Source organism: Lactuca serriola, chromosome 2 (assembly GCF_051521515.1).
Source record: "Lactuca serriola cultivar US96UC23 chromosome 2, Lser_US96UC23_V15, whole genome shotgun sequence".
Taxonomy (NCBI): Eukaryota; Viridiplantae; Streptophyta; class Magnoliopsida; order Asterales; family Asteraceae; genus Lactuca; species Lactuca serriola.
This window is the reverse complement of record NC_136409.1, coordinates 69,039,788-69,067,752: the sequence shown is the minus strand read 5'-3', so window position 1 is coordinate 69,067,752 and position 27,965 is coordinate 69,039,788. Positions and strand designations below refer to the sequence as shown.

The following is a 27,965-nucleotide window of genomic DNA, read 5'->3' as shown; positions in this document are numbered from 1 at the left end:
CATGGGCAGTTCTTGTATTCCGAATCCATCTATGCGTAACCAAGACAGTGAGGCGAGGTGTTGTATTTCTTCAGGTATGGACTCCCACTGATCCCAACCTCTCAATTCTAACGAGTGAAGGTGGTCCCTTAACTTCTCGATGCCTTGGAGACTTGGGAAAGAATCAAGCTCTTTTGAGAACGGACCAAGTATCAACCTATTCAAGAAGGCAAAACAGTCAAACATTTTCTGAGGCAAGGAAGTCAGTTTGTCACAATGGATAATCTCCAAAGTCTTCAAAGAATGACACTGGTTGGGTAAATTGGTTATTGCTAAAAGACTAGGACAATTACCGATCATTAAATTTTTAAGAGATGTGAGGCCTTGTATGCTCTTAATGGACACCAGACCTGTGCAGGCTCCAATCTCTAAAGAAACAAGAGGATGCGGATGGCATTCATCTAAGAGAATAATCTTTGGGCAACCCATAATCACCAACTTCTTGAGGACAGGCGATATTATTTTTGAGCTGTTGGGTGCTCCATCTATCCACTTTTCGAGTCTTTCCATACCAAATAGCACAAGTGATCTCAAGGATGGAGACAAAGGCTTCGTTGATCCATTAACATCAGAGCTTCTTAAGCATGTCAAGCTCCCCATTTCTCTTAATAGAAGATCCCGAAGATGTGGTAGGCGCTCAAGCGTCGGAAGAGAGAGGCAGCTTCTACATCCAACTAATGTGATTGACACGAGCTTGTCAAGGGGTGTCCATTTCCCATCAATATCGATTGCCATCTTCATTACCCATTCTGGAAAATTAGCACCTAAAAATTTGTTAATTGTCAACTTTTTCACATCTTCCGGGGGCTGCAAGCCTTCCAGTACATCCTTGTTGTTTCGGTTGGCATCTTCATCATCGTTCCCTCTCCAATTGAATTGTATATTGTATAAGTTTTTCTTTCTTGATAAATTTGCATTGACAGCATCCTCTTTGCTCCTAACATTTTCTAAATTGAAAATATAGAGGCTTCCAGTAAGGTTATTCAAATGGCGGAGCTCTTCAATACCATGTCCCTTCCTTCCAACCACTTTGACGGAAGACAATTTGCGAAGATAAATCAAATGTCCCAGGACATAGGTGGGAATATCTTTATAACACATGAAATACCGCAGGCTTATCAAATTTCTCATGGTTTCTGGAAAATGCTCAATGTCTTTAGGCAACTTCAGAGTTTGCAAGTGGTATAATTTACCAATTGATTCAGGAAGAACACGGACCCTTGTATATGACAAATTAAGATACCTGAGATGCACCAACCCTCCAATCGAATCATCTAACTTCTCAATACTAAATCCTTCGAGTTTTAGGATGCGTATGCACTTTAATCGTTGAAATGTAAACTTCTTCTCAACTTTGACTTTGATGAACAATGTATGCAAAGTTCTAGCCATTGTATTCCTTTCAATGAACATAGAAACCTTGGCTTCAAATTCATCATCCTTCTTCTCTACTTCGTAAAAAGCGAGATGTTTAACCTGAGGGATACATGCAATGTCATCATTTGTCGCATCCACCAGACATAAGCTTTCATGTTTCGAAAGTGATAATGAAAGATCATGCACTAGATCATGCAATCTACAATGAGTGATGTGACCATACAACTCATCCCTTTCAACATCTTGGAACAACGAATTGCTGACCAAATTTTGAAAAATATCATTTCCCACATCCTCCATCTCCTTGTTTCTTTCCTCATCCGCTTGAACCAACCCTAAAGCCATCCAAAGTCCGACCAATTCTTCCCTTTCCATGAGTGTATCTTTCTCTAAGATGGAACAATATGTGAAGCATTGCTTGGCCAAAGAATTGGGGAGATTATCAAAGCTCAGTTCCAAACTCTTTTGAACTCTCTCCCTTTCATCTTCTAGATACCAAACGTCACTATTTTTGATGGCCAACCACTTCTCAGGGTCACCGTAATTTTGCAACATACCTCCTATTACATTTAACAGCAACGGCAAACCACCACACTTTTTGACAATATCACGCCCTATCTCCTCCAATTCAGGTTGTGGTGATTGTCCTGCTAGAAAGGCCCTCTCTTTAAAGATGTACCAACAATCATCATCGGAAAGACCTTTTAAAGAACAAGAATCCATTGACATAGCCTTAGTTCCGATGTCAAGTTTCCGGCTAGTGACAAGAATGCTACTTCCATTTTGGGACTTCACATTTATCATAACACTCCTAAAATCTTCCCAATATAATCTCTCTTCGTCCCAAACGTCATCCAGGACTAGGAAATACCTTTTTGAGCCCAACTTCTCTTCAAGACTTTCAATTAAATTGGCCTTTGTTTCCGACTTAGGTTTCTCTCGTGCAACAGATTCATAGATCTTTGCCAGAAGTGTGTTGATGTCAACCTTAACTGACACACACAACCAAGCTTTCACATCAAAATGTTGCTGGATTTTTGGATTATTGTATACGGACTTAGCCAGAGTGGTCTTCCCCATCCCTCCCATTCCCACAATGGGAACAATCGTAAGTTTTTCTTCTTTTCTTGACTCGGTTAAAAGGTGTATGATGCGCTTTTCATCATCCTCCCTCCCAAAAACTTTGAATTCGCCTAAATTTGGATCTGTCTCCGGGTAGGGACGATATTGAACAACAGGACCAGGCTGTTCATTTTGTAGTCCCAACTCGTTTGCTTGTTTATTGATTTGAGACAACTTTTCGTTAATGTTTTTGATTTTATGACCCATTTCACTACGAAATTTAAGCTTTTTCAAGCTTGGGAGAGAGGGTACCTTTATTGCCACCCGATCTCGACTCTTTACCTCACGCCTCAACATTTCGTAGTGAGCCTCATCCACCACATCATCAGCTTCAGCAACCACATCTTTTAGCTGTTTCAGCCACTCCATCACACTATGTTTTTGACCTTTCTGATTCTCGGCATCCTGTAACTTGGCACGAATCATTTTCAAGGTCCCTTCAAGTGTGTACAACTTCTCTTTGTAACCCCAAGCAAGGGCGACTTCGTTGGCAGCTATGGATGCTAACTTTTTCAGGATCGCCTCGGCAGCAACAGTAGCTAAAGCGTTGGCCATTTTCAAATTTCAATGGTGTGTGTATGTGTGTTTGAGAGAGGAGAGATAGAAAGAGAGAGAGAGGGTGAAATATAAGCTCACAGAAATCAGGCAATCCTATATGTATGGTTATGAATAAAAGTTATCCATATATAAGAGTTATTGTTTCTCTTTCTAGCCATTAAATTCTTTATGGATAACTAAAAGAATATCTGAGAAAATGGAAAAAGTAAATGAGGACATATTTTGTTATCCATCCACCGAATGTTATAGTTAGTTGACAATTATGCCCTTAGTTTTAATTAAGAGATATTGGAGAGAGAGAAACCGCAGGATTTACTTCCAAACTCACGACGCTCCTTCTTCCTCAGTAGGCGCCGCGGCAATCCTTCTACGGAGCTGCCTAAATAATCTACCATGTCAAATAAATCTCATTCGCTAATCCATCATTCATGTCACAAGGAATGCCACATGTATATGTCGATAATACACAACAAAATTGTTTCATAATACAAGATTGAGGAACACAAAGAGACGTCCTCACTCTGCTACTCTTCTAGTTCCAACATCCCAATTCGTTTATTTTCGTTCATATTAGTTTCTTTTATCTTCAATTATATTTAATTACATAAGTATATTATCTGTTTGTTTATGTTTATAGATGTTCAATTATTTGTTTATAATATGCTTGAATTAGTATCGAATAACAAGATATCTTCATTTTTTTAACAAAAGGGTATAGTGCATAAAACTAGCTGCAGACACAGGCCTGCATACATCTTTAAAATGTCCATGGTGGCTTTTACGTTAATGACTTCATATTTCTTTCCAAGAGTCATCTAGTCGTATAAGATGTAACAGAAATTAATTCTAAATAGTATTGGTATCTAAAGCATTCATGATGACTTTTTAAACTGGAAAATTTCTTTAAGAAATCAACCAATCAATATCATGTTAATTCCAGTCTTAGTTTTTTACTTTGAAAAATCTTTTTGACCAGACCAGACTTTTTAGGCCACATGCACCTCTGGTTCTAGGGTGGTGCCAAGTCGGCCATATGGCGATGATGTGGCAATGCCATTACAATACAACCTGAGCAAATAACAATAGTAGAGGAAGAGATTAACGTATGATGTCTATTGTGCTTAGTTTGTACAAATATAGTTCCAATTAAACACAAACATCGACCAGAGTTTAATCAATTCTACCATCACAACAATACTAAAAAGATCAAATAAGGGTTGTTAACAATGCAATACTCGCTTTATACATAATACCAAACCAAATCCTACACCCTTTCTTCCATTACTGCACCAAAATAAACCAAAAATTAGTTTTAAAGTCAACTTAACTCCATATTTTACTTGAAAAAGAAAAATTGTTTCTAATTTCAGAAATTGTATTTCTAATTTAACATTCATATATACCATTTACAACTCATTCAGCATTATGGGATTGATCATGCTCGATGAAATCCAAACGCCTCTTCCATGGTGACAACATTGACACGACTAACACGGTTTTTATGTGTGACACCTTAAATCTTGTCAGCAACTTTCACCAATTCAGACCTAAACGTTGTTGTAATAAACTGCGTGTTTGCCATATCAGCCAAACGCCGAACCATACTTACAAACAAACAAACAAATCGTCAACTCCCTAAACAATATACTATGTATATTCGCAAAAAAAATTATATCTTGTCTGAGAAAAACGACGTAAATGCCCTCAATTTGAAGTATGAGAGAAGGATAGGATTATTACTTCGGACTGCTGTCCGGTATTGAGGGTCAAGTGCAGCATCGATTTCATCAAAGAGGTAAAAAGGAGCAGGATCGCATCGTTGTATGGCAAATATGAGAGCCAATGCTACTACAGTTTTTTGGCCTCCAGATAACTGCTTCATGGACTGTGTGTCACCTTGTCTAGTGAAAGAAACCTGAAATATCAAATATTATATTAGTAGGAAATGGAATGGAATTCAATCACATTCCTATAATAAAAAAGCATACATACCTTCACTTTCACTCCAATGTATTTTTCAACGCGTCCCTCTCTATCAGGTAGAGGTCTATCATCATCATAGTCATTATCAACAGGATCACCATCTTGCTTTGATAAAATAGATAAAAAAAATCAACAAGTTCAATATAAAAAAAATGGCAGAAGTTGTTTAACAAAAAACATATAATAAAACGCAAAGCAACCTTCTTCTTCATCATGATCAAAATCCCATGACCACCTTGGACAAGTTCAGAAAATACTTCTCGAAAATGTTTAGCCACACCTTTAAATGTCCGCTCTATAGATTCGTCCTTACGTTGATCCAACACTGATATAAGTTCTTTGATTTTCTGATACACAAAATGTTGAAATAATTGAAAGTTCAAGGGTTTTTTTCTACATTTCTATTAGTATTAAGTAGTTTTCTCATTGAATAAATCAAATACCACGTGTGAAGATGATTCTGTGGTCTTTAGCATGTAGCTAGTTAATTCCTATATTTTTGCTAAGTTTCTAGTTTAAATAGCAAGGCATATGTACATTGTGTTTGTATCTCAGCTTGCTTTCTTATATTCTTCAATGAATAAGAAGTACTTTGCCTCAAACTATCTTCTGTGCCTTTAATTGTCATCTGTGCTTCTCTGTTCACTGTGCAGCTAGCTGTCTTTAAAGCTGTTTATTCCAGTTTTACCCTTCCCTGTCATTTAGCACTTGTTTTGTCCTCTATACAGTTTTGCTTTCCTGTGCCCTGTTTCCTGTTCTGGTAAAAAGTCTTTGTTACCCCTGCAAAAGAACAACATCTGGTATCAGAGCTTTCAAGTGCATGCCCAAGTACCAGTCTCGAGAAGAAATGACCAGAAACAGTGGATATGGCGACAAGGAAAGTCGTATCACTCTTCATTACCCAATGCTCTCCGGGAGTAATTATAGTGCATGGGCTATAAAGATGAGGGTCTTCATGCAAGCTCAAGGAGTTTGGGAAGCAGTGGAGCCCAGAACTCGGAACACGCTTGTAGAAGTAAAGAAAGATAAGATGGCATTGGCAGCCATCTATAAGGGCATTCCTGAAGACCTGTTACTCTCATTGGCAGAGAAGAAGACAGCCAAAGAGGCATGTGATGCCTTGAAAACCATGTTTATGGGATCAGATAGGGTGAAAACAGCTAGAATACAGACATTGAAGACAGAGTTTGAGGCCATGACAATGAAGCAGACAGAAGGGGTGGATGACTTTGCTGCGAAAGTATGAAACATTGTGAGCACCATGCACACTCTTGGGGACACTATAGAGGAGTCATATATTGTAAAGAAGCTGTTGAGGGCAGTACCATCCAAGTTCCTCCAAATTGCTTCAACAATTGAGCAATTTGAAGATATAAATTCCATGTCAGTTGAAGAAGTAATAGGAAGACTTAAAGCCTATGAAGAACGGATGAAATGTCATGCCGAGGCAGAAGATAGAAAACTCCTCATGACCTATCAACAATGGTCATAGAAGAACAAGAATAAAAGTGATGTTGACTCAAAAACAAAGTCAAACCGAGGTGGCTTCGGTGGCTCACGTGGAAGAGGAAAAGGCAAGGAAGAGGTCGTGGTGGTCGTGGCAGATGTGGTCACCATAATCAAGGAGGCCAAGGTACTTCTAGCAGTCAAGATAAAATGGTGTACAATGCTACAATTGCCAGGAGTTCAGGCACTATGCAGCTGAGTGCAAGAACCCAAAGAAAGAAATTAGGAGAGCTATCTAGTCCAGGATGACAATGAACCAACTTTGTTGTTGTCATCCTTTGTGGCAAAAGAAGAGATAGGGGAAGTATTCTTAAAGGTAGAAAAAGTTAAGTCAGAAGTAAAACCAAATGGTGGAGTCTTGAATCAGTAAAAAATGTGGTATCTAGATACTGGGGCTAGTAACCACATGACTGGGGACAAAGAAAAGTTTCAAACACTGGACAGAAAAATTCATGGAGTTGTGAAATTTGGAAATGAATCCAAAGTAAGAATTGAAGGAAAAGGATCAATCCTACTCAAATGCAAGAATGGAGAATAAAGAAGGCTGAAGGATGTGTACTACATACCTGATCTTTGTAGCAATATAATCAGCCTTGGGCAACTTTTTGAACGAGGTGATGAGATCAGAATCAAGGAACCTTTCCTGTGGGTTCATGATGATACTGGAAGGCTGATAATGAAGGTGAAGAAGTCTCCAAACCGGCTCTACAAAATCCAACTAGAAGAGGTAACACAAAGGTGCTTAATGGCTAATCTAAGTGACCCAACATGGTTGTGGCACACAAGGTTAGGTCATGTGAATTTCACCACTTTGAAGTCCATGTCTGAAAAGGGATTAATTGATGGGATCCCCAAGATGGTGATACCATCAGAACCTTGTGAGGGGTGTCTAAAAAGGAAGCAATCAAGAAATTTGTTCCCAGCAAGCACAAGGTTCGGGGATAAGAAGAAATTGGAACTGGTCCATGGCGATCTTTGTGGACCAGTTTCACCTTCAGCACCTGCAGGAAACATATACTTTATGCTGTTAGTTGATGATTACAACAAAGTTATGTGGGTGTTCTTAATAAAAACAAAAGATGAAGCCTTTCGTACCTTCAAGAATTTTAGAAGCAAAGTAGAGAATGAAACCGGTGAGAAGCTAAAAGTATTGAGAACCGTTTGTGGAGGTGAGTTCCTGTCGAAGCAATTTGATGAGTATTGTAGGGAAATTGGATTGGAACGTCACTATACTGCACCCTACTCCCCACAGTAGAATGGGGTAGTAGATAGGCGAAACCGGACAGAGCTAGAGATGGCTTGGAGTTGTTTGAAGGCGATGGCGGTACCCGATGTACTGTGGGGCGAGGAGGTGAGTCACGTAGTCTATGTATTAAATTGCCTAAGAACCAAAGCTCTAGATGGGACTACACTGTATGAATTATGGACGGGAAGAATGCCACACGTTGGTCATCTAAGAAACTTTGGCTGTGTAGCTCACATGAAAGTAGCGAAGGGGCACCTTAAGAAATTAGACGATCGAAGCAAGAGACTGGTGTATCTTGGAACAGAGAAAGGCAGAAAGGCTCACAGGCTTCTATACCCTAATTCAGGTTTGATGTATGTAAGCAGCGATGTAATCTTTGAAGAAAATCGGAGATAGGTATGGGAGTGTAACATCCTGTGTATTAAATAAATACATAGATAAAATTGACGAACGAATAGTCGCTCTAAATCCATATTATTTAGTGGAGTGTTGGTTTTAGGAAGCCAAATGTTATAAATTGGATTATTCGGGGGTTAAAAGTTAATTATGGGATTTATTTGGGAAGTATTAGACTTAATTTGTAAAGGATTTCAGGGGGGCTGGGTTAAAAAGGTAAATATCAGACTTATAATGAAAAGAATTGGGGGAGCAGGGGTATAAAGAGTAAATTTTGGGCCTTGGCTGCAACAATATTTATGGCGAAGGAACTGTTCTGCCATTATGGCAAGATGTTTCATGGTGTGTTGGGTATATAAGCTCTAAGAAACCCTAAACCTTAAGGAAGTAATCAGTCGCCAACCCCCCCCCCCCCCCACCACCTTGTCTCTCTCGTTTGCGGTCGGAAACCGCACGATACCCCATCACCAGTGATCACTTCTTTGCCTGTTGAAGCTGGAAAACCATCGAGATGCCACCACGAATCTGCTGCTGCCACTATCTCCGGTTCTACGACACCTCAAGCCGCCGCCGGAGGAGACGAGGCAGCTGAAGTCCGATGTCGAGCAGGTGTTGCTGCCTTTCCCAGCCGTCAACGGTGTCACTAGCTTGAGCTGTCTGCCGCCAGCATCCTCGTCGCAGTCTCTTTCTCTCTCTCTCTCGCTCTCTCTCTCTCTCTCTCTCTCTCTATTTTCCGTCGTTCCTCTTGTTGTTGGACGTTGTGAACGTCATTGCCGCTGACGGAGGCTATTGTGCTGCTATGGTTATTGTTTTCAGGGTGGATTTCCACCATTTCCCCACCGCAAACTCCCCTCCATCTCTGTTTGCGGTCATGTATGAAGACTACCGCCGCTACTGCCGTTGTTATGCCGCTGTCACCGTCGTCTTGCGCCACCAGGAGGGGTGGATGGACTCGTTCACGGCCAGATGTTAGTTGTGGTGTTTGTGTTTGATTGTGGTGATGGTGTCAGGCTGCTAGAATGACTTTTTGGCTGGAGATCCGAAGGGAAAACCCCACTGCCACCACCGTGTGGTGGTGGCTGCCACCACTCGCCACCGCCAGCCACTACAAAGTGGTTTTGTGTGTGTGTGTTTAGCTTAGCCGTGTGGGTGTTATTTTGGGACTGTAACCTTGTAAATGTAATATAAAGTGAGATAATGAAAAAAAGGAACCCTAACCACCACCGTGAGGTGGTGGCTGCCATCTCCTGCCGCCACCAACCACCGTGTTAGGTGGCAGTGTGATTTATTGTGTGGACTCGTATGGGGTGTTGGACATTGTGGTCTTAAAGGAGAAGTGGGCCCAATGATTCCCTAATGGGCCTAAGGACTTAACTTTGGGCCTAGTCGGATTGTATCGGGTTTGGAAAGCCCTAAATGCCATGAAGCCCTAATTTTGGGGATTGATCGGGACCCGCTTTAGAATTGATTAATAAACTTAAAATATTAATTAACAACATTGGCAAATTAACCTAAAGGCAATATTGGACTTGATGGATTATGTCCTGAATGGGTTAAGTAGGAACACTTAACCCTAATCGACATTTTATGTGAAAAACCCTAATTGGAATTGGGTTCTTATTGGACAACTTATTGGATTAAGCTGTTGTGGGCCTTGATGGGCCAATTGGGAACATGTTATGGATTAAGGAAATCATTGGGCCTTAGGATAGGACCTATTAGAGAGGCTTGGGCCTAATTTGGAAAATTCGGCCATAAGTGGGCCACAACTGGGCATTGAGGATTATGAGAGGTTGGGCCATGGGAATGCCTAATGTTTGGACTAGAATAATTGGTTAGCCCTTAAAATAAGTCCATATAGAGGTTTGGTCCCAATTTGGAAAATTGAGCCATATGTTGGGCTTAAGCCCATTACTTGGCTTTTAGGCCTTTGGGGTGTGATTTGGACCTTGGGCTTGGAACCGAATTATTAATTAGGTATTGTTTGATGTTGGCAGTTCGGGAACCTGTCAACCAACAGCTGGAGTTGCAACCGCGGGACTTCAGCAGTGGCAGGTGAGTCTCCTCACCATACCAATGGGTCTAAGGCACCAAGGCCAGCCCATTTTATGATATGTGGTACACTAGCTATAGTAGAGATATGTGATACGATAACTAACCTTATGTTAGGTGGTATGCTAGTGGTTATGTGATAATTGCATGGAAGACCTCGGGGGTTTCCCGAGGTAGTAGATTAAGACCATGTGGGGGTTCCCATGGCAATCTAGTTACATGTATTAGGTGGTATTCTAGCTATTATGTGATATGTGGTATGCTAGATATTTCTGTGATATGCGATATGCTAGTTGACCCTATGTTGCTTGCATGGAAGGCATCGGGAGGATCCCGAGGAAGTCAGATATAAGATCATGGAGGGTTTCCATGGCACCTTTATATGTTGTATGTATGGCTTATAGGGTTTGTATTCATGTGTACTGTTAATTGATTTTGGTGATATGTTTATATGATATTGATATGGAAGACCTAGGGGGGGTTCCCGAGGCAGTTGGATATAAGACCATGTGGGGGTTCCCATGGCAGTGGATTAAGACCATGTGGGGGTTCCAGTGGCACCCGATGTAAGACCTTGGAGGGTTTCCATGGCTTCCCTATATGTTTATATGCATGGCTTGTGTAGTTGATATGATTTATGTGAGTATGTGAATAAGACCTTGGAGGGTTTCCATGGTATCTTTATATGTGTATCTACATGCTTATGTGATTGTTATTGTTTATGGAGTGTTTATAGCTATTATGGATTATGTGGTTATGTTGATCGTGTGGGGTATGCTCTGGGGAAGTCACTAAGCTTCGTGCTTACAGTTTTGTTTATGGTTTCAAGTATCGTCATTTTGGAAAAGAAGGGCTCAGCTTGATCGCAGCGCGCACACCCATGTTTTTCCCGCAATCAATGATTTTGGGATGAACTATGATAAATGTTTTAATTAACAATGGTTTGGAATGTTTGGAACAAATGGCCTCTATGTTTGGGTTATATAAAAATGAAATTTTTACCCATGATTTTTGGGTCGTTACAAGTTGGTATCAGAGCCTTGGTTTGAGGGATTCAGACATACTTTCGGATGCGTCTGAACTCAAACTGAGGATCTGTTAAGTTTTCAAAAAAAATTGTTTTAAGGAAAGAATTTATAAGGCAAGGAAGGGTGTGGTGCATGCAATCAACCAAGCTCAAGTAAGTTTCCCAGTAGACCCATATATGTTATATGTTATGATATGATTTATGAATCTGAGAATCGTATGCTAGTTAGGGCTAGGAGAGATACCTTTATGAGTTAGTAGACTTGCATGCTAGTGCTGATTATTCAGCGATAGAGTGGCCTGATATGTGATGCTTGTAGCCCTGGGAATAATGGATGCCATGCTAGAAGGAGAATGCTTATTGGTATTGATAACTGCTAAGTGTATGTTCTAGAAATTGTATACGGTTAGGACCTTATAGTCTTGGTTTGGCTCGTTTCCTATTATGTGTATAATTTGCTTGCATAAGGCAGCCGATAGTGAAAATGGATGGAAGTGGATACCACGAGTTAGGATAAGTGGGTTGAATGTTCTATGGCAATTCTTTGGATCAGAGTGCTACTGCACGAATGCTGCTTGCTTTTTGCTTTGTGGAACTCTTGAGTGATGGGAGTGAGCTACTAAGTGGATATGACGATATCCAGGAGGTGGATGGCTAGCATCAAGGGGAGTTCTTCAGCAGTTGATGGTAGGGCGATGTTGGGAACCTAGGAAAGCATAGGATATGCTCCAGTGAGTTAGTGGGGCGGTTCAGTGAGGTTGGGAGCCTAGGGGAGCCTAGGAGGTTCTTCGGTGGATATTGTGTTCCTATTTAGCGGATATTTGGTGCATCAATGAGGTAGGTGACTTAGAGGATTCAGGAGGATTGCTGAGGAAAGTATGGATAGGTGTGGAAGGTGGTATGGGCCCGTACTATTGAAAGCACATGATCCATACTCGAATCAGTGAGAGTCTTGAAGAATATAAGAAGCTGATAGGAAGGGGATTTCTTGGTTATGTTCTGATAGTGGGGATAGTTGCGTTGCCAGATGAGGATGAGCACACATGAGGGAGGACCAGGGTTTGGTCTCGGCTCCGGTGGTGAGCCAGATAGCGGGAGGACTGTCAAGATTTTGAGATCGTCGTGGATCTTTCGTATCGGACGGCACAGATTGATTGTGCATTCTATTTCACTTTCGGGATTGAAGACTATGACTTAGGGATGGTTAGTAGCCCGGTATAGAGCAGAGGTTGCTCCAACTATTGCAGTTCAGCCGTTAACGATTGAGTTGGTGAGTATGCCAGGGTGCGAGACCCTGAATGATGTGATTTCTAGGGCTCGAAAGCAGGGATGGATTTGTAGCACATTGGGAAGATGGGATCATATTGGGTGCCTATCTTGGAGGGTCTCGGGAAGAGATACAAGAGTCCGAGTCAGTCTGGAGAGGCCGACAGGGCCGATTTTAGTACGGTACTTGCGGGAAACTGCGCGAGGGAGTTTTCGTTTCGAGGGTTGTAGTAAGCATATCTCTGGGTTTGTTGCCCTTTTTGTGTTTGGACCATCCATTAAATCATTATCATATTTCATTCTCATTCTGAGTGTTTCGGGATGGTTAGTGAAAACTTGTTTCCCTCCTTGCTGGTTTGGAGCTTTCAACGTGATCCGGGTCTATGGTCGAGATTGGTTCGGAGACGCGATGCGGAGGGTCTACGGTCAGGATTGGTGACTCAGCCATTATGCTTGGGTCGGCTGCTAGAAGCGCCAAGGGAAGTGGTTTACTGTTGAGAATTTGGCATGGACATCGGTCAATTAGATTTTAAGATATACGTGCAACGTCATTTTAAAGGCGACTGAGATCTCTAGTCTCGCTAGGCTTCGGGAAGTGTTTGTCTGATCTTTAGGAGTTGCATGACCCTTAGGGATTTGGCTCTGTAACAGAACCCTTGCACGGACAAGAAACAAGCTGTCAGTAGTTGGTTATTAACGAGTAAGAAGGATCGGGAATCCTTAAAATCCCATGTATTGCGAAGACTTAGTCGAATCTAAGTGGGGGGAGAATCACGCACGTATTCAGGACAAGGACATGTGTGAGACCAAGATGGACTTCTCGAGGAAAAATGTGGCCCAATTGGCTATTTGGTTTGAGGGTTGTGCGAGTTTGGAGTTCGGTAGAACTCCCCAGCGTGTGAACCGCGTCTTCTTCGGGCTTGATAGCAGAATTTGGAAGTAGGATGGGGCTCCTGTCATGAATGGAGTTCAGTTCGGGTGTGTGGTGGAGTGCATGCTCGATTATGTATGCGTTTTGAGTCAATAGGTTAAGGGTAAGGAATTGGGCTACGGTTGTGTTAGAATGAGGGTGTTGTAAGACTACGGGGGAGCCGTAGCATTCACTAATGGTCAGTTTGTATGGAAGTGTTGTAAGAGTACGGGGGAGCCATAGCATTTACTAATGGACCCAAACATCTCTGGTATCGCCTCTCGAATAGTTGCGGCTACCTCCTCATGGATGATCCTGCGGATCTCCTCGTCACTAGTCCCACTGCTCTCAGGGTTGTGGTGCGTACCCACCATGATGTCTCTGAAACACAACACAAAATCATCAGAGACTCGCTCCAACATACTCACAATCGATTCCTGCCCCTATATGTTCCTTAGTACCCCAAGGATTATTACTTGGGCTGCATATAGATCCGGTGCTTTCAGTAGTACGGGCCCAATACTACCTTTCACAACAGCTCGTAGTCACCCCAAGTCCTCCTCCTAGGATCCAAATTCACAAGTACTATATTTCTCACAGATATTAGGCTACTCTCTTAGTAGACTCCTCATATACTCATCTAGATATCTATCTTAGATTAACTAGCCTATCCTCTAGCATGCATCCCTAACATCTCATAAATATCTCATAACACAAATAAGTAAGGGTATTTGGGGAAATCACCGTTCGGGCTCTGGCTGATTGTACGCACTGCTCCATCTCGTTTTTCAATTAAGCTCTTTCTCATTTTTTTGAAAAATCATTTCTTTTGAAATTTTTTCTCAAATCCTCAGTTTGAGTGCAAACACACCCGAAGGTATATCCGAATCCCTCAAACCAAGGCTCTGATACCAACTTGTAACACCATAAATTTTCAAACAAAATTTTCATTTTAAAAATCACATAATTCTCATTAGCACAAACACCAAAAATCCCCACAATATTAATTTATCAAAAACACATGTTCAAAAATTATTTATAACACAATCTAGGATCCTCCAAACATATTTCTAACTCGTGTGTGTGTACAATCAAGCCGGTGCCTTCCCGTGATCTTGAGAAGTACCTGAAACACATAACAAATAACATGGTAAGAACGAAGCTTAGTGACTTCCCCAAAATACCATACATATCTCATTATCCTCTCATGCCTATGCTCGAATAAGACCCTTCGGTCAATGTGTCACACCCCCAAACCAGAATGGCGGAAACATTCAGGGGTGGATGACTTGACGTAGTATCACAACCATTGAATATTGTAAAGAAAGTAACACAACCATCACATATATAATGAAAACGTATGTTGTTGCGTTATACATAATAGCAAAAGAATATTACAATGAGATGATAAATGTTCAAAAATAAAACATCTTTAGTGTTCCTTCTCCAAAAGCTGGTGGTTACCTGTATTACTAATTCCCTGAGAAATACAAGTGGTTTCGAAAAAGTGTCAACAATTAAGTTGGTGAGTTCATAAGTGTTTTGCATTGAAAAGTATGTGCTTTCTTTTGATAGTAAATCGATGAAAGAGGTTTTCAGAAAATCCAATATTTTCTATAAATGAATGTAAAAGTTCCCTGTGTTGGAGTGTGTTTGTGTTTTCCATACTTGAATAACAGTGATAAAATTTGTGTTAACGATAAAATGGAAAACTGAAATGCATATATGAATCTCGTAAATCAAGCTTGTTTTTATACTTTTATGTGAGTTTTATAACCATGCTATTGACATTGATGGCCTGTAACAACGTTCTTCAGGCATTGGAATTGTTATGACATTTGTCACCCCAGGCCTGCCGGCCTAACTGTAGCTAACAGCTTAAGTGTGGGATTGTCAATCCCTTATAGATCTATACACAAGTATCACGCTCCCCCTACAAGGGATTATGGTATATAATACAGGACTTAATAATGCATACTCGAACGTACGTGAAGCTGTCTCACATTACTTGGTATAAACAGATTTACGATAATAAAGACTTTACTTCTTTTGAAAGCATTTCATTTGTCGAGATGTATATGTAAAATGTATGAATCACTTGAATACTACACTCATTATAGTTTCTCAAAAGTATTTCCCATTTGGTAATAACAACTTGGTGATATAATATAGCCCTTTAAACATAAGGTTATTTTTGTATCAAAACTTTATAAGAACGATATTATAAAAATGATACTTTGATTTGTAATGTACTTGTATTCCCCCCCCCCCCCCCTAAAACATGAAAAAAAATTGAAAAGTAGGGGTATGAACTCACTCGTTTCGAAGAGAGAGGCTAGGGTTGAGCAGAATTTCGTCCGCGGATGGTTGCGTCGTCGGGCTCTTCGGGGATCTCTGCAGCGTAAATCTTTCGTCGGGGCACGAGTGCGGAAACCGAGGTGAGGGAATGGTCTCTGGTGCTTGGAAGGGTGTGAGAGTGACTGAAGAATTGAGAAAGGTGTGCAAAGACTCGAGCTCATGCCTTCTATTTATAGGGCTGGAAACCCTCGTACGCGGCGCGTACTTCCGGAGTACGCGGGGCGTAACATGGCGTCATGGCTTACGACTCGGGTCTAGCTAGCGTAGCTTGGGCGGGTCGATGGGACTACTGGGTCTAGCCGGGTGTAGCTTGGGCGGGTCGATGAGACTCGACTCTGGGTCTAGTACGCGGGGCGTACTCCCAGAGTACGCGGGGCGTAATCCCTGTTTCCGACTTCTAAATTCCGTAACTTTCGCGTACGAGCTCCGTTTTTCGCGTTCTTTATATCCACGCGTAGGTGAGATTATGCTCTACAACTTTCATTTAGACTCCGTTGGCTAGTTTTGAGTTTATTTTTAATGATATATTTTTAATAGGCCAGGCCTCCTAAAGTTCGTTAAAAATTCATAGGTTCTTTATTCGACGTCGGTTTTCGTTTGTCTTTTTATCGTTTTATTACTACTGTGGAGATCTTCAACTTCCGTTTAGGTGGCGATAGCTAAATAACACTCGATCTTCAATCCGAGTTTTTAGTCCTCTACTACTGTTTACGAAACTTTGAAAATTCGTAACTTCTTCATACGAGGTCCAATTTGGGCGATCTTTTTATGTATGCTCACCTGTCAATGAGATCTACGACTTTTGTTTAGATACTTAAGGCTAAAATGCATTTTATTGAGATTCTACTTTTTACGTCAAATAATGTTTTAACGTCGTGTCGTAAATATACAAGTGGTTATAATTTCTTCAATATAACCCGGTTTTGAGCGTTCTTTATGTTTTTGAAAACCTTGGCATGATATCTAATATTCGATGCAGCCCAACCTTGATACTTGAACGCTTTATTTTCGAGGTTAATTTTCGTTGTACTTAGTTTTCGAGTGTTACAATGCTTTTGTAAAATATAGGGTTGTCACATCATCCCCCTGTTAAGGAAATTTCGTCCCGAAATTTAATCTAAGATAGTGTTTACAGTTTTAAGAAAAAGATGCGGGTACTTTTGTTTCATCTGATCCTCGCGTTCCTAGGTGTATTCAGGTCCTCGCTTGGCATTCCAGCGGACCTTTACAATGGGTATGCGGCTTTGTTTAGTCCTTTTGATTTCTCGATCCATGATCTATACTGGTTCCTCCACAAATTGAAGGTTTTCATTTATTGCAATTTCGTCTAGAGGAACGACAAGGGTCTCGTCGGATAAGCACTTCTTCAGATTCGATACGTGAAAGGTAGGGTGTACGTTGTGGAGTTCCTGAGGTAGTCTAAGTTTATAGGCCACCGGACCGATCCTGGCAAGGATCTCGAATGGTCCGATGTATCTAGGGTTCAGTTTTCCATGTTTTCCGAAGCGTATTAAACCTTTCCAAGGTGAGACTTTGAGTAGGACATGGTCTCCAACTTGGAATTCTAAGGGTTTTCATCTCTTATCTGCGTAACTCTTTTGTCTATCCCTTGATGCTTTTAGACGTTCTCGGATTTGAACAATCTTCTCCGTAGTCTCCCTTATGATTTCTGGTCCAGTGAGCGTGTTGTCAGTTGCTTGTCCTTTTGCTAGTTGCGTGTCCCCCACTTCGGCCCAGCACAAAGGTGACCTGCATTTGCGGCCATAGAGGGCTTCGAACGGGGCAGCTTTGATACTGGTGTGGTAGCTATTGTTGTACGAGAACTTGACCAAAGGTAGATGTGTGTCCCATGCTTTGCCAAAATCGATTACACAAGCTCTCAGCATGTCTTCTAGGGTTTGTATAGTTCTCTCGCTCTGGCCGTCGGTTTGTGGGTGATAAGCTGTACTCATGTCTAGCCTTGTCCCCAAAGCTTTTTGTAGCGACTGCCAGAACCTTGAGGTGAATCTACTATCTCGGTCCGAGATAATGGATATGGGCACACCATGCAGTCGTACAATTTCTCTGAGGTATGTCCTTGTTAACTTCTCCAATTTATCCGTCTCTTTGATGGGCAGGAAATGTGCTGACTTAGTTAACCTGTCGACAATTACCCAAATGGTGTCGAGTCCGCTTGCTATTTTGGGTAATTTTGTTATGAAATCCATGGTTATCCGCTCCCACTTCCATTCGGGTATTTCTGGTTGTTGTAATAAACCCGAGGGTTTCTGATATTCCACCTTGACTTTGGCACATGTCAGGCATTTGCTCACGTAGGTAGCAATTTCGGCTTTCATGTTTTGCCACCAGTACAACTTCTTGAGATCGAGATACATCTTATCGGAGCCGGGATGTACGGAGTATCGTGTTTTATGGGCTTCATCCATAACGATTTCTCTGAATCCACCAAACTTCGGTATCCAAATTCGATCCATGAAATAACGAATTCCGTTGTTCTTGGTCTCAAGGTTTTTATCCATTCCCCTTAGGGCTTCTCCTGTCACGTTTTCGGATTTCAAGGCTTCTATTTGGGCTTCCTTGATTTGCGTGGACAGGTGTGAATGGATCGTCATAGTTAGGGATTTTACTCGGCGACCTGAGTACTCCTTCTGACTGAGTGCATCAGCCACTACATTAGCCTTTCCAGGGTGATACCGAATTTCGCACTCGTAATCACTTAGTAGTTCTACCCATCGTCTCTGTCTCATGTTGAGTTCCTTCTGATTAAGGATATGTTGGAGGCTTTTATGATCAGTGAAGATGGTACATTTTGTGCCGTAGAGATAGTGTCTCCATATCTTCAGAGCGAAGACGACTGCTCCTAGCTCAAGATCATGCGTTGTGTAGTTCACTTCGTGCGTCTTTAGTTGCCTTGAGGCGTAGGCGATGACCTTCCCCCTTTGCATTAAGACACACCCAAGTCCTTGGTTTGATGCATCACAATAGACTACGAAGTCCTCCGTTCCTTCTGGCAAGGTTAGGATGGGCGCACTACATAAGGCTTGCTTTAGTGTCTGAAATGCGCTGTCTTGTTTTTCTCCCCAGTCGAAGGTCACATTCTTCTGGGTTAGGGTGGTAAGTGGCTTGGCAATCTTTGAAAAATTCGGTATGAATCTTCGGTAATACCCGGCGAGTCCCAAAAATTGCCGGATTTCTGTAGGGGTTCTTGGAGTAGTCCAATTATCTATTGCCTTTATTTTGGAAGGGTCCACGTGTATTCCTTCTTTGCTTACAACATGTCCTAGGAAATCCACTTCCCGAATCCAAAATTCGCATTTGGAAAATTTTGCGTAAAGTTTCTCTGCCCTTAATGTTTCCAGTACTTGGCGGAGATGTCTGCTGTGTTCTTCCTAGCTTCTTGAATAGATGAGTATATCATCTATGAAGACGATCACGAATTTATCCAGGAAGGGTCGACATACTCGATTCATCAAGTCCATGAACACTGCTGGAGCATTCGTCAATCCGAAGGGCATTACTACAAATTCGTAGTGACCATAACGTGTTCGGAAAGCCGTTTTGGGGATGTCTCCCTCCAGTACTCGCAGTTGGTGATAACCAGATCTTAGATCGATCTTTGAGAAGTAGCTTGCTCCCTGCAATTGGTCGAATAGATCGTCTATGCGTGGTAAGGGATATCGGTTCTTGATCGTCAGTTTGTTTAATTCCCGATAATCGATGCACATGCGAAAGGATCCGTCCTTCTTTTTCACGAATAGGACCGGCGCTCCCCATGGAGAGAAGCTCGGTCTGATGAATCCCTTGCTCAGCAGCTCGTTTAATTGACTGGATAGTTCCTGCATCTCGGCTGGGGCTAAACGGTAAGGTGACTTTGCTACAGGGGTAGCTCCGGGGATTAAGTCGATTCTGAACTCGACTTGACGTTCCGGTGGGATTCCTGGAAGATCTTCTGGAAAAATATCCGGGAAGTTGCAGACTTCCGGGATGTCTTTAATGTTTTTCGATTCTCGCTTCTTGTCTACTACGTGGGCTAGAAAGGCATGATATTCCTTACGAAGATACTTTTGTGCTTTAATACAGGAAATGATTTGTAAATTTGAACTAGGTTTGTCGCCATAAATAACAAGAGTTTCGCCGTCTGGCAGATTTAGGCGTACAGCCCTTTCGTGGCAAAGGATATCGGCATGGTGAAGGCTCAACCAGTCCATACCGATGATGACATCAAAACTTCTTATGGAAATAGGCATAAGATCGACTCGAAACAAACGCTCCTTTAAACTTAGTGTGCACCCTACGTACAAATCGTTTGCGTGTTCTGTTTTACCGTTTGCCATTTCTACAGTGAATATTTTATCGAGTAGTTGGGGTTTTTGATTAAGTAGGCGTTTGAATTTATGACTCACAAAACTTCTCTCCGCACCGCAGTCAAAAAGTATGCATGCATAAGTGTTGTTGAGTAGAAACGTACCCGTAACCACCGTGGGGTCCGCTATTGCTTCTCTCTGTCCTACTGCTAGCACTCTCCCTACACCGCCAATATTCCTTTCCTTGGGACAATCCCTCCTAAAGTGTCCAGTTTCTCCGCATCCATAACACGCCCGGCTTACCCCAGTGCCAGAAACTTGAGTGATTGGTCGTGCCGGTGCTTTACAGAAACGGGCTGTATGCCCTTTCCTGTCACGGTTCCTGCAGTGCATCTCGCGACAAATACCATGGTGATGGTAGTTGCACTTACTGCACTTGGGCAGATTTCCTGCATATGGTTTTGTTGATGCAGAGGTAGCAGGAGTCGTGGTGGGGGTAGTAGCAGCATGAACCGCAACCATTTGCTTCTTTGAAGGTTCTTGCAAAGTTTGTCCCTTCCTTTTGTTCCAAAGTTTCTTCTTGTTGTTGTTGTTGGCATTGATTTCATTGTTGCTATTCCCTTTGGTTGGTTCAGCCATGATAGCCGCGACTCCTTGACAGACACCATGATCAACAAGAGATTGCGCTAGTTCCTTGGCGCTGGCAAAAGTCAAGGGTCTGGAAGCTAGCACACTTCCTCGAAGTTGGGGTGATAGTCCCCAGATGTATCGCTCGACCTTTTGGCTCTCCAGGGTTAACATTCCTGGGCAAAGTGTTACTAAGTCACTGAACCTGTTGGTGTAACCAGCTATGTCCGATCCTACCATCGAGAGATTCCACAGTTCCTGTTCAAGCTTCTGAATCTCGCCTCTTGGGCAGTATTCTCGAAGGAGCATTCTTTTCAGGTTTTCCCAACCCATGGAGTTTGCCAGCACCAGGGTTAGTGTTTGGACGTGGTCGTTCCACCATGTCAGGGCGCGTTCAGAGAAAGTAAAAGCGGCGAACTTTACTTTGCTTTCTTCAGGACATGCACAGATTACGAATACAGCTTCTGTTTTCTCTATCCATTGGGATAGAGCCAATACTCCCCCAGTCCCGTAAAAGGGAATAGGTTTTCCGTTGGTGAAGTCTTTGTAAGTGCATACCCCTGAACGGCTTTGACCTTGGCCATTTGTGAAACTGTTTGTTCCTCCTCCCGATCCGTTGTTGCTTATTTGAGCCATTGCTGCAGTTACAGCAGCGGTTACAGCAGTCTGGAACATAACGGTGTCCATAATTTGAGGAGGTGGTGGAGGTGGTGTTGAAGTTGAGTTTCTGCGTGTTGATCTACGAGGAGGCATGTTCTGGTAGAGAAAAATAAGAATGAATACTATAAGTTTCTAATGTTTTGACAATTGTGTGTTAGTTGTATCTTTGTAATTTGTTTTGACTTTAGTTTATGGTTTCAAGGTAGGCATAGAAATTTAAAACTCGAAATTTTGAGAGGTATATAAGAAATACTTCATATTCATATATATAGGTCACACCTGAGGTGTGTTACATTACATATCTTGTTCGGGAAAATTTGACCCTCCTAGAGGTCTCCGATTGTAGATACAAAAGGAAAATAAGGGAAAAACTTTTATCCGAAATCCTAATCTATAACAAAATTGTTGGGCATCGAACAAGCTCTACTTGCGGCGTTTGGAGCTAGACTCGGCATCTGACCGTTTGACTCCCATTAGTTGCCTCTCGAGATCTGCTTGTTGTTCCTTCATTCCCCTTATCTCTGCCAGAGCCACTATCATTTGGTTCTGAAGTGTTCCCGTGTAGATTTGGGTATTCTCATGTAGTCCTTCCAAACGGCGGATGTCAGCGGCGTTACCTTGGGTAGCAGCATTGATCTCTCGAACTCTGGCTGCTTGTTGGTCCGCCTGGTAGTTCTGGTTAGCTATAGCATTCACGACGACAGGAAGTGCTCGATCAGCTGAGCCTCCCCCACTGACGTCGTAAAAATCCCGACACATGCCGAATGGAGGGCGTACACCTTGCTGGCGGCTCCAGTAATAGAGGTGGCTTCCCCAGATGGGGATGGGTCCCGGTTGATCTGGTCTGATTACGGGAGGATGAGGGATGGGAGGGTCGTACACTTCGGGCTCGGAGTCTGTCCCGCTAGAAATCTCCACGATCTCTTCGTCGATTTCGAACTCCTCTCCGACTTCGACTTCGAATTCTTCCTCGACCTCTTCTTCGATTTCCTCTGGGTCTTCCTCCGGGTCTTCTTCTATCCAACCGCCGTTGCCTTGGTTTGGGTAGTAAGGATCTCCTGGAAAATGGAATCCGGCCATTTGTCTGTACTAGGATAGACGTACGAGAACGTTATAAGAAAAGAAATTTCCATCTAGTGACTTATTAATTTTAACTATAATTTTTTTTTTATTTTACAACTATTCTTAATAATACTTCTATATTATTTTAACTTGACGAAACTAAAATAATTTTGTATTTGGTAAGTTTTCGGCTTGTTGTCCACTACGACTATTCCTCGACGTACGTTGGTCAAATCCAGGATAAATATAGTTTATCAGGCTATATTTATTCTCGACATGATTACATACCCCGGGGCTCAATCGTAATGTCGTAACTTGCCTTAATACTTTTTAGTAAAACTTGTTATGATACGAGATTAATGCATGCTTGTAAAAATGTATATCTTTAAAAGAAAGTATTTTGTTCAAGAAAATGTTTTGTCAGAGGGTTTTTGGTCCCCTTTGCATTTATAGTTTGTATATCGTATGTGGTTCGATATACTTAGTTCACTATAAACAATGCTCTGATACCAATCTGTCACACCCCCAAACCAGAATGGCGGAAACATTCAGGGGTGGATGACTTCACGTAGTATCACAACCATTGAATATTGTAAAGAAAGTAACACAACCATCACATATATAATGAAAACGTATGTTGTTGCGTTATACATAATAGCAAAAGAATATTACAATGAGATGATAAATGTTCAAAAATAAAACATCTTTAGTGTTCCTTCTCCAAAAGCTGGTGGTTACCTGTATTACTGATTCCCTGAGAAATACAAGTGGTTTCGAAAAAGTGTCAACAATTAAGTTGGTGAGTTCATAAGTGTTTTGCATTGAAAAGTATGTGCTTTCTTTTGATAGTAAATCGATGAAAGAGGTTTTCAGAAAATCCAATATTTTCTATAAATGAATGTAAAAGTTCCCTGTGTTGGAGTGTGTTTGTGTTTTCCATACTTGAATAACAGTGATAAAATTTGTGTTAACGATAAAATAGAAAACTGAAATGCATATATGAATCTCGTAAATCAAGCTTGTTTTTATACTTTTATGTGAGTTTTATAACCATGCTATTGACATTGATGGCCTGTAACAACGTTCTTCAGGCATTGGAATTGTTATGACATTTGTCACCCCAGGCCTGCCGGCCTAACTGTAGCTAACAGCTTAGGTGTGGGATTGTCAATCCCTTATAGATCTATACACAAGTATCACGCTCCCCCTACAAGGGATTATGGTATATAATACAGGACTTAATAATGCATACTCGAACGTACGTGAAGCTGTCTCACATTACTTGGTATAAACAGATTTACGATAATAAAGACTTTACTTCTTTTGAAAGCATTTCATTTGTCGAGATGTATATGTAAAATGTATGAATCACTTGAATACTACACTCATTATAGTTTCTCAAAAGTATTTCCCATTTGGTAATAACAACTTGGTGATATAATATAGCCCTTTAAACATAAGGTTATTTTTGTATCAAAACTTTATAAGAACGATATTATAAAAATGATACTTTGATTTGTAATGTACTTGTATTCCCCCCCCCCTAAAACATGAAAAGAATTGAAAAGTAGGGGTATGAACTCACTCGTTTCGAAGAGAGAGGCTAGGGTTGAGCAGAATTTCGTCCGCGGATGGTTGCGTCGTCGGGCTCTTCGGGGATCTCTGCAGCGTAAATCTTTCGTCGGGGCTCGAGTGCGGAAACCGAGGTGAGGGAATGGTCTCTGGTGCTTGGAAGGGTGTGAGAGTGACTGAAGAATTGAGAAAGGTGTGCAAAGACTCGAGCTCATGCCTTCTATTTATAGGGCTGGAAACCCTCGTACGCGGCGCGTACTTCCGGAGTACGCGGGGCGTAACATGGCGTCATGGCTTACGACTCGGGTCTAGCTAGCGTAGCTTGGGCGGGTCGATGGGACTACTGGGTCTAGCCGGGTGTAGCTTGGGCGGGTCGATGAGACTCGACTCTGGGTCTAGTACGCGGGGCGTACTCCCAGAGTACGTGGGGCGTAATCCCTGTTTCCGACTTCTAAATTCCGTAACTTTCGCGTACGAGCTCCGTTTTTCGCGTTCTTTATATCCACGCGTAGGTGAGATTATGCTCTACAACTTTCATTTAGACTCCGTTGGCTAGTTTTGACTTTATTTTTAATGATATATTTTTAATAGGCCAGGCCTCCTAAAGTTCGTTAAAAATTCATAGGTTCTTTATTCGACGTCGGTTTTCGTTTGTCTTTTTATCGTTTTATTACTACTGTGGAGATCTTCAACTTCCGTTTAGGTGGCGATAGCTAAATAACACTCGATCTTCAATCCGAGTTTTTAGTCCTCTACTACTGTTTACGAAACTTTGAAAATTCGTAACTTCTTCATACGAGGTCCAATTTGGGCGATCTTTTTATGTATGCTCACCTGTCAATGAGATCTACGACTTTTGTTTAGATACTTAAGGCTAAAATGCATTTTATTGAGATTCTACTTTTTACGTCAAATAATGTTTTAACGTCGTGTCGTAAATATACAAGTGGTTATAATTTCTTCAATATAACCTGGTTTTGAGCGTTCTTTATGTTTTTGAAAACCTTGGCATGATATCTAATATTCGATGCAGCCCAACCTTGATACTTGAACGCTTTATTTTCGAGGTTAATTTTCGTTGTACTTAGTTTTCGAGTGTTACAATGCTTTTGTAAAATATAGGGTTGTCACATCATCCCCCTGTTAAGGAAATTTCGTCCCGAGATTTAATCTAAGATAGTGTTTACAGTTTTAAGAAAAAGATGCGGGTACTTTTGTTTCATCTGATCCTCGCGTTCCTAGGTGTATTCAGGTCCTCGCTTGGCATTCCAGCGGACCTTTACAATGGGTATGCGGCTTTGTTTCGTCCTTTTGATTTCTCGATCCATGATCTATACTGGTTCCTCCACAAATTGAAGGTTTTCATTTATTGCAATTTCGTCTAGAGGAACGACAAGGGTCTCGTCGGATAAGCACTTCTTCAGATTCGATACGTGAAAGGTAGGGTGTACGTTGTGGAGTTCCTGAGGTAGTCTAAGTTTATAGGCCACCGGACCGATCCTCGCAAGGATCTCGAATGGTCCGATGTATCTAGGGTTCAGTTTTCCATGTTTTCCGAAGCGTATTAAACCTTTCCAAGGTGAGACTTTGAGTAGGACATGGTCTCCAACTTGGAATTCTAAGGGTTTTCATCTCTTATCTGCGTAACTCTTTTGTCTATCCCTTGATGCTTTTAGACGTTCTCGGATTTGAACAATCTTCTCCGTAGTCTCCCTTATGATTTCTGGTCCAGTGAGCGTGTTGTCAGTTGCTTGTCCTTTTGCTAGTTGCGTGTCCCCCACTTCGGCCCAGCACAAAGGTGACCTGCATTTGCGGCCATAGAGGGCTTCGAACGGGGCAGCTTTGATACTGGTGTGGTAGCTATTGTTGTACGAGAACTCGACCAAAGGTAGATGTGTGTCCCATGCTTTGCCAAAATCGATTACACAAGCTCTCAGCATGTCTTCTAGGGTTTGTATAGTTCTCTCGCTCTGGCCGTCGGTTTGTGGGTGATAAGCTGTACTCATGTCTAGCCTTGTCCCCAAAGCTTTTTGTAGCGACTGCCAGAACCTTGAGGTGAATCTACTATCTCGGTCCGAGATAATGGATATGGGCACACCATGCAGTCGTACAATTTCTCTGAGGTATGTCCTTGTTAACTTCTCCAATTTATCCGTCTCTTTGATGGGCAGGAAATGTGCTGACTTAGTTAACCTGTCGACAATTACCCAAATGGTGTCGAGTCCGCTTGCTATTTTGGGTAATTTTGTTATGAAATCCATGGTTATCCGCTCCCACTTCCATTCGGGTATTTCTGGTTGTTGTAATAAACCCGAGGGTTTCTGATATTCCACCTTGACTTTGGCACATGTCAGGCATTTGCTCACGTAGGTAGCAATTTCGGCTTTCATGTTTTGCCACCAGTACAACTTCTTGAGATCGAGATACATCTTATCGGAGCCGGGATGTACGGAGTATCGTGTTTTATGGGCTTCATCCATAACGATTTCTCTGAATCCACCAAACTTCGGTATCCAAATTCGATCCATGAAATAACGAATTCCGTTGTTCTTGGTCTCAAGGTTTTTATCCATTCCCCTTAAGGCTTCTCCTGTCACGTTTTCGGATTTCAAGGCTTCTATTTGGGCTTCCTTGATTTGCGTGGACAGGTGTGAATGGATCGTGATAGTTAGGGATTTTACTCGGCGACCTGAGTACTCCTTCTGACTGAGTGCATCAGCCACTACATTAGCCTTTCCAGGGTGATACCGAATTTCGCACTCGTAATCACTTAGTAGTTCTACCCATCGTCTCTGTCTCATGTTGAGTTCCTTCTGATTAAGGATATGTTGGAGGCTTTTATGATCAGTGAAGATGGTACATTTTGTGCCGTAGAGATAGTGTCTCCATATCTTCAGAGCGAAGACGACTGCTCCTAGCTCAAGATCATGCGTTGTGTAGTTCACTTCGTGCGTCTTTAGTTGCCTTGAGGCGTAGGCGATGACCTTCCCCCTTTGCATTAAGACACACCCAAGTCCTTGGTTTGATGCATCACAATAGACTACGAAGTCCTCCGTTCCTTCTGGCAAGGTTAGGATGGGCGCACTACATAAGGCTTGCTTTAGTGTCTGAAATGCGCTGTCTTGTTTTTCTCCCCAGTCGAAGGTCACATTCTTCTGGGTTAGGGTGGTAAGTGGCTTGGCAATCTTTGAAAAATTCGGTATGAATCTTCGGTAATACCCGGCGAGTCCCAAAAATTGCCGGATTTCTGTAGGGGTTCTTGGAGTAGTCCAATTATCTATTGCCTTTATTTTGGAAGGGTCCACGTGTATTCCTTCTTTGCTTACAACATGTCCTAGGAAATCCACTTCCCGAATCCAAAATTCGCATTTGGAAAATTTTGCGTAAAGTTTCTCTGCCCTTAATGTTTCCAGTACTTGGCGGAGATGTCTGCTGTGTTCTTCCTAGCTTCTTGAATAGATGAGTATATCATCTATGAAGACGATCACGAATTTATCCAGGAAGGGCCGACATACTCGATTCATCAAGTCCATGAACACTGCTGGAGCATTCGTCAATCCGAAGGGCATTACTACAAATTCGTAGTGACCATAACGTGTTCGGAAAGCCGTTTTGGGGATGTCTCCCTCCAGTACTCGCAGTTGGTGATAACCAGATCTTAGATCGATCTTTGAGAAGTAGCTTGCTCCCTGCAATTGGTCGAATAGATCGTCTATGCGTGGTAAGGGATATCGGTTCTTGATCGTCAGTTTGTTTAATTCCCGATAATCGATGCACATGCGAAAGGATCCGTCCTTCTTTTTCACGAATAGGACCGGCACTCCCCATGGAGAGAAGCTCGGTCTGATGAATCCCTTGCTCAGCAGCTCGTTTAATTGACTGGATAGTTCCTGCATCTCG

General features: G+C 42.0%; 1 protein-coding gene across 1 annotated transcript; it reads right to left on the bottom strand.

Moving 5' to 3' along the window:
* Positions 1 to 61: 61 nt before the first annotated feature.
* On the bottom strand, positions 62 to 3,173 carry LOC145086346 (putative disease resistance protein RGA3). The gene is made up of 2 exons (XM_079024098.1): positions 333 to 3,173; positions 62 to 196 (listed from the first exon to the last, which is right to left on the bottom strand). Exons 1-2 carry the CDS (start codon positions 3,091 to 3,093, stop codon positions 192 to 194), a joined length of 2,766 nt encoding a protein of 921 aa, XP_078880224.1. The 5' UTR covers positions 3,094 to 3,173; the 3' UTR covers positions 62 to 191.
* Between the last annotated feature and the right edge of the window lie 24,792 nt (positions 3,174 to 27,965).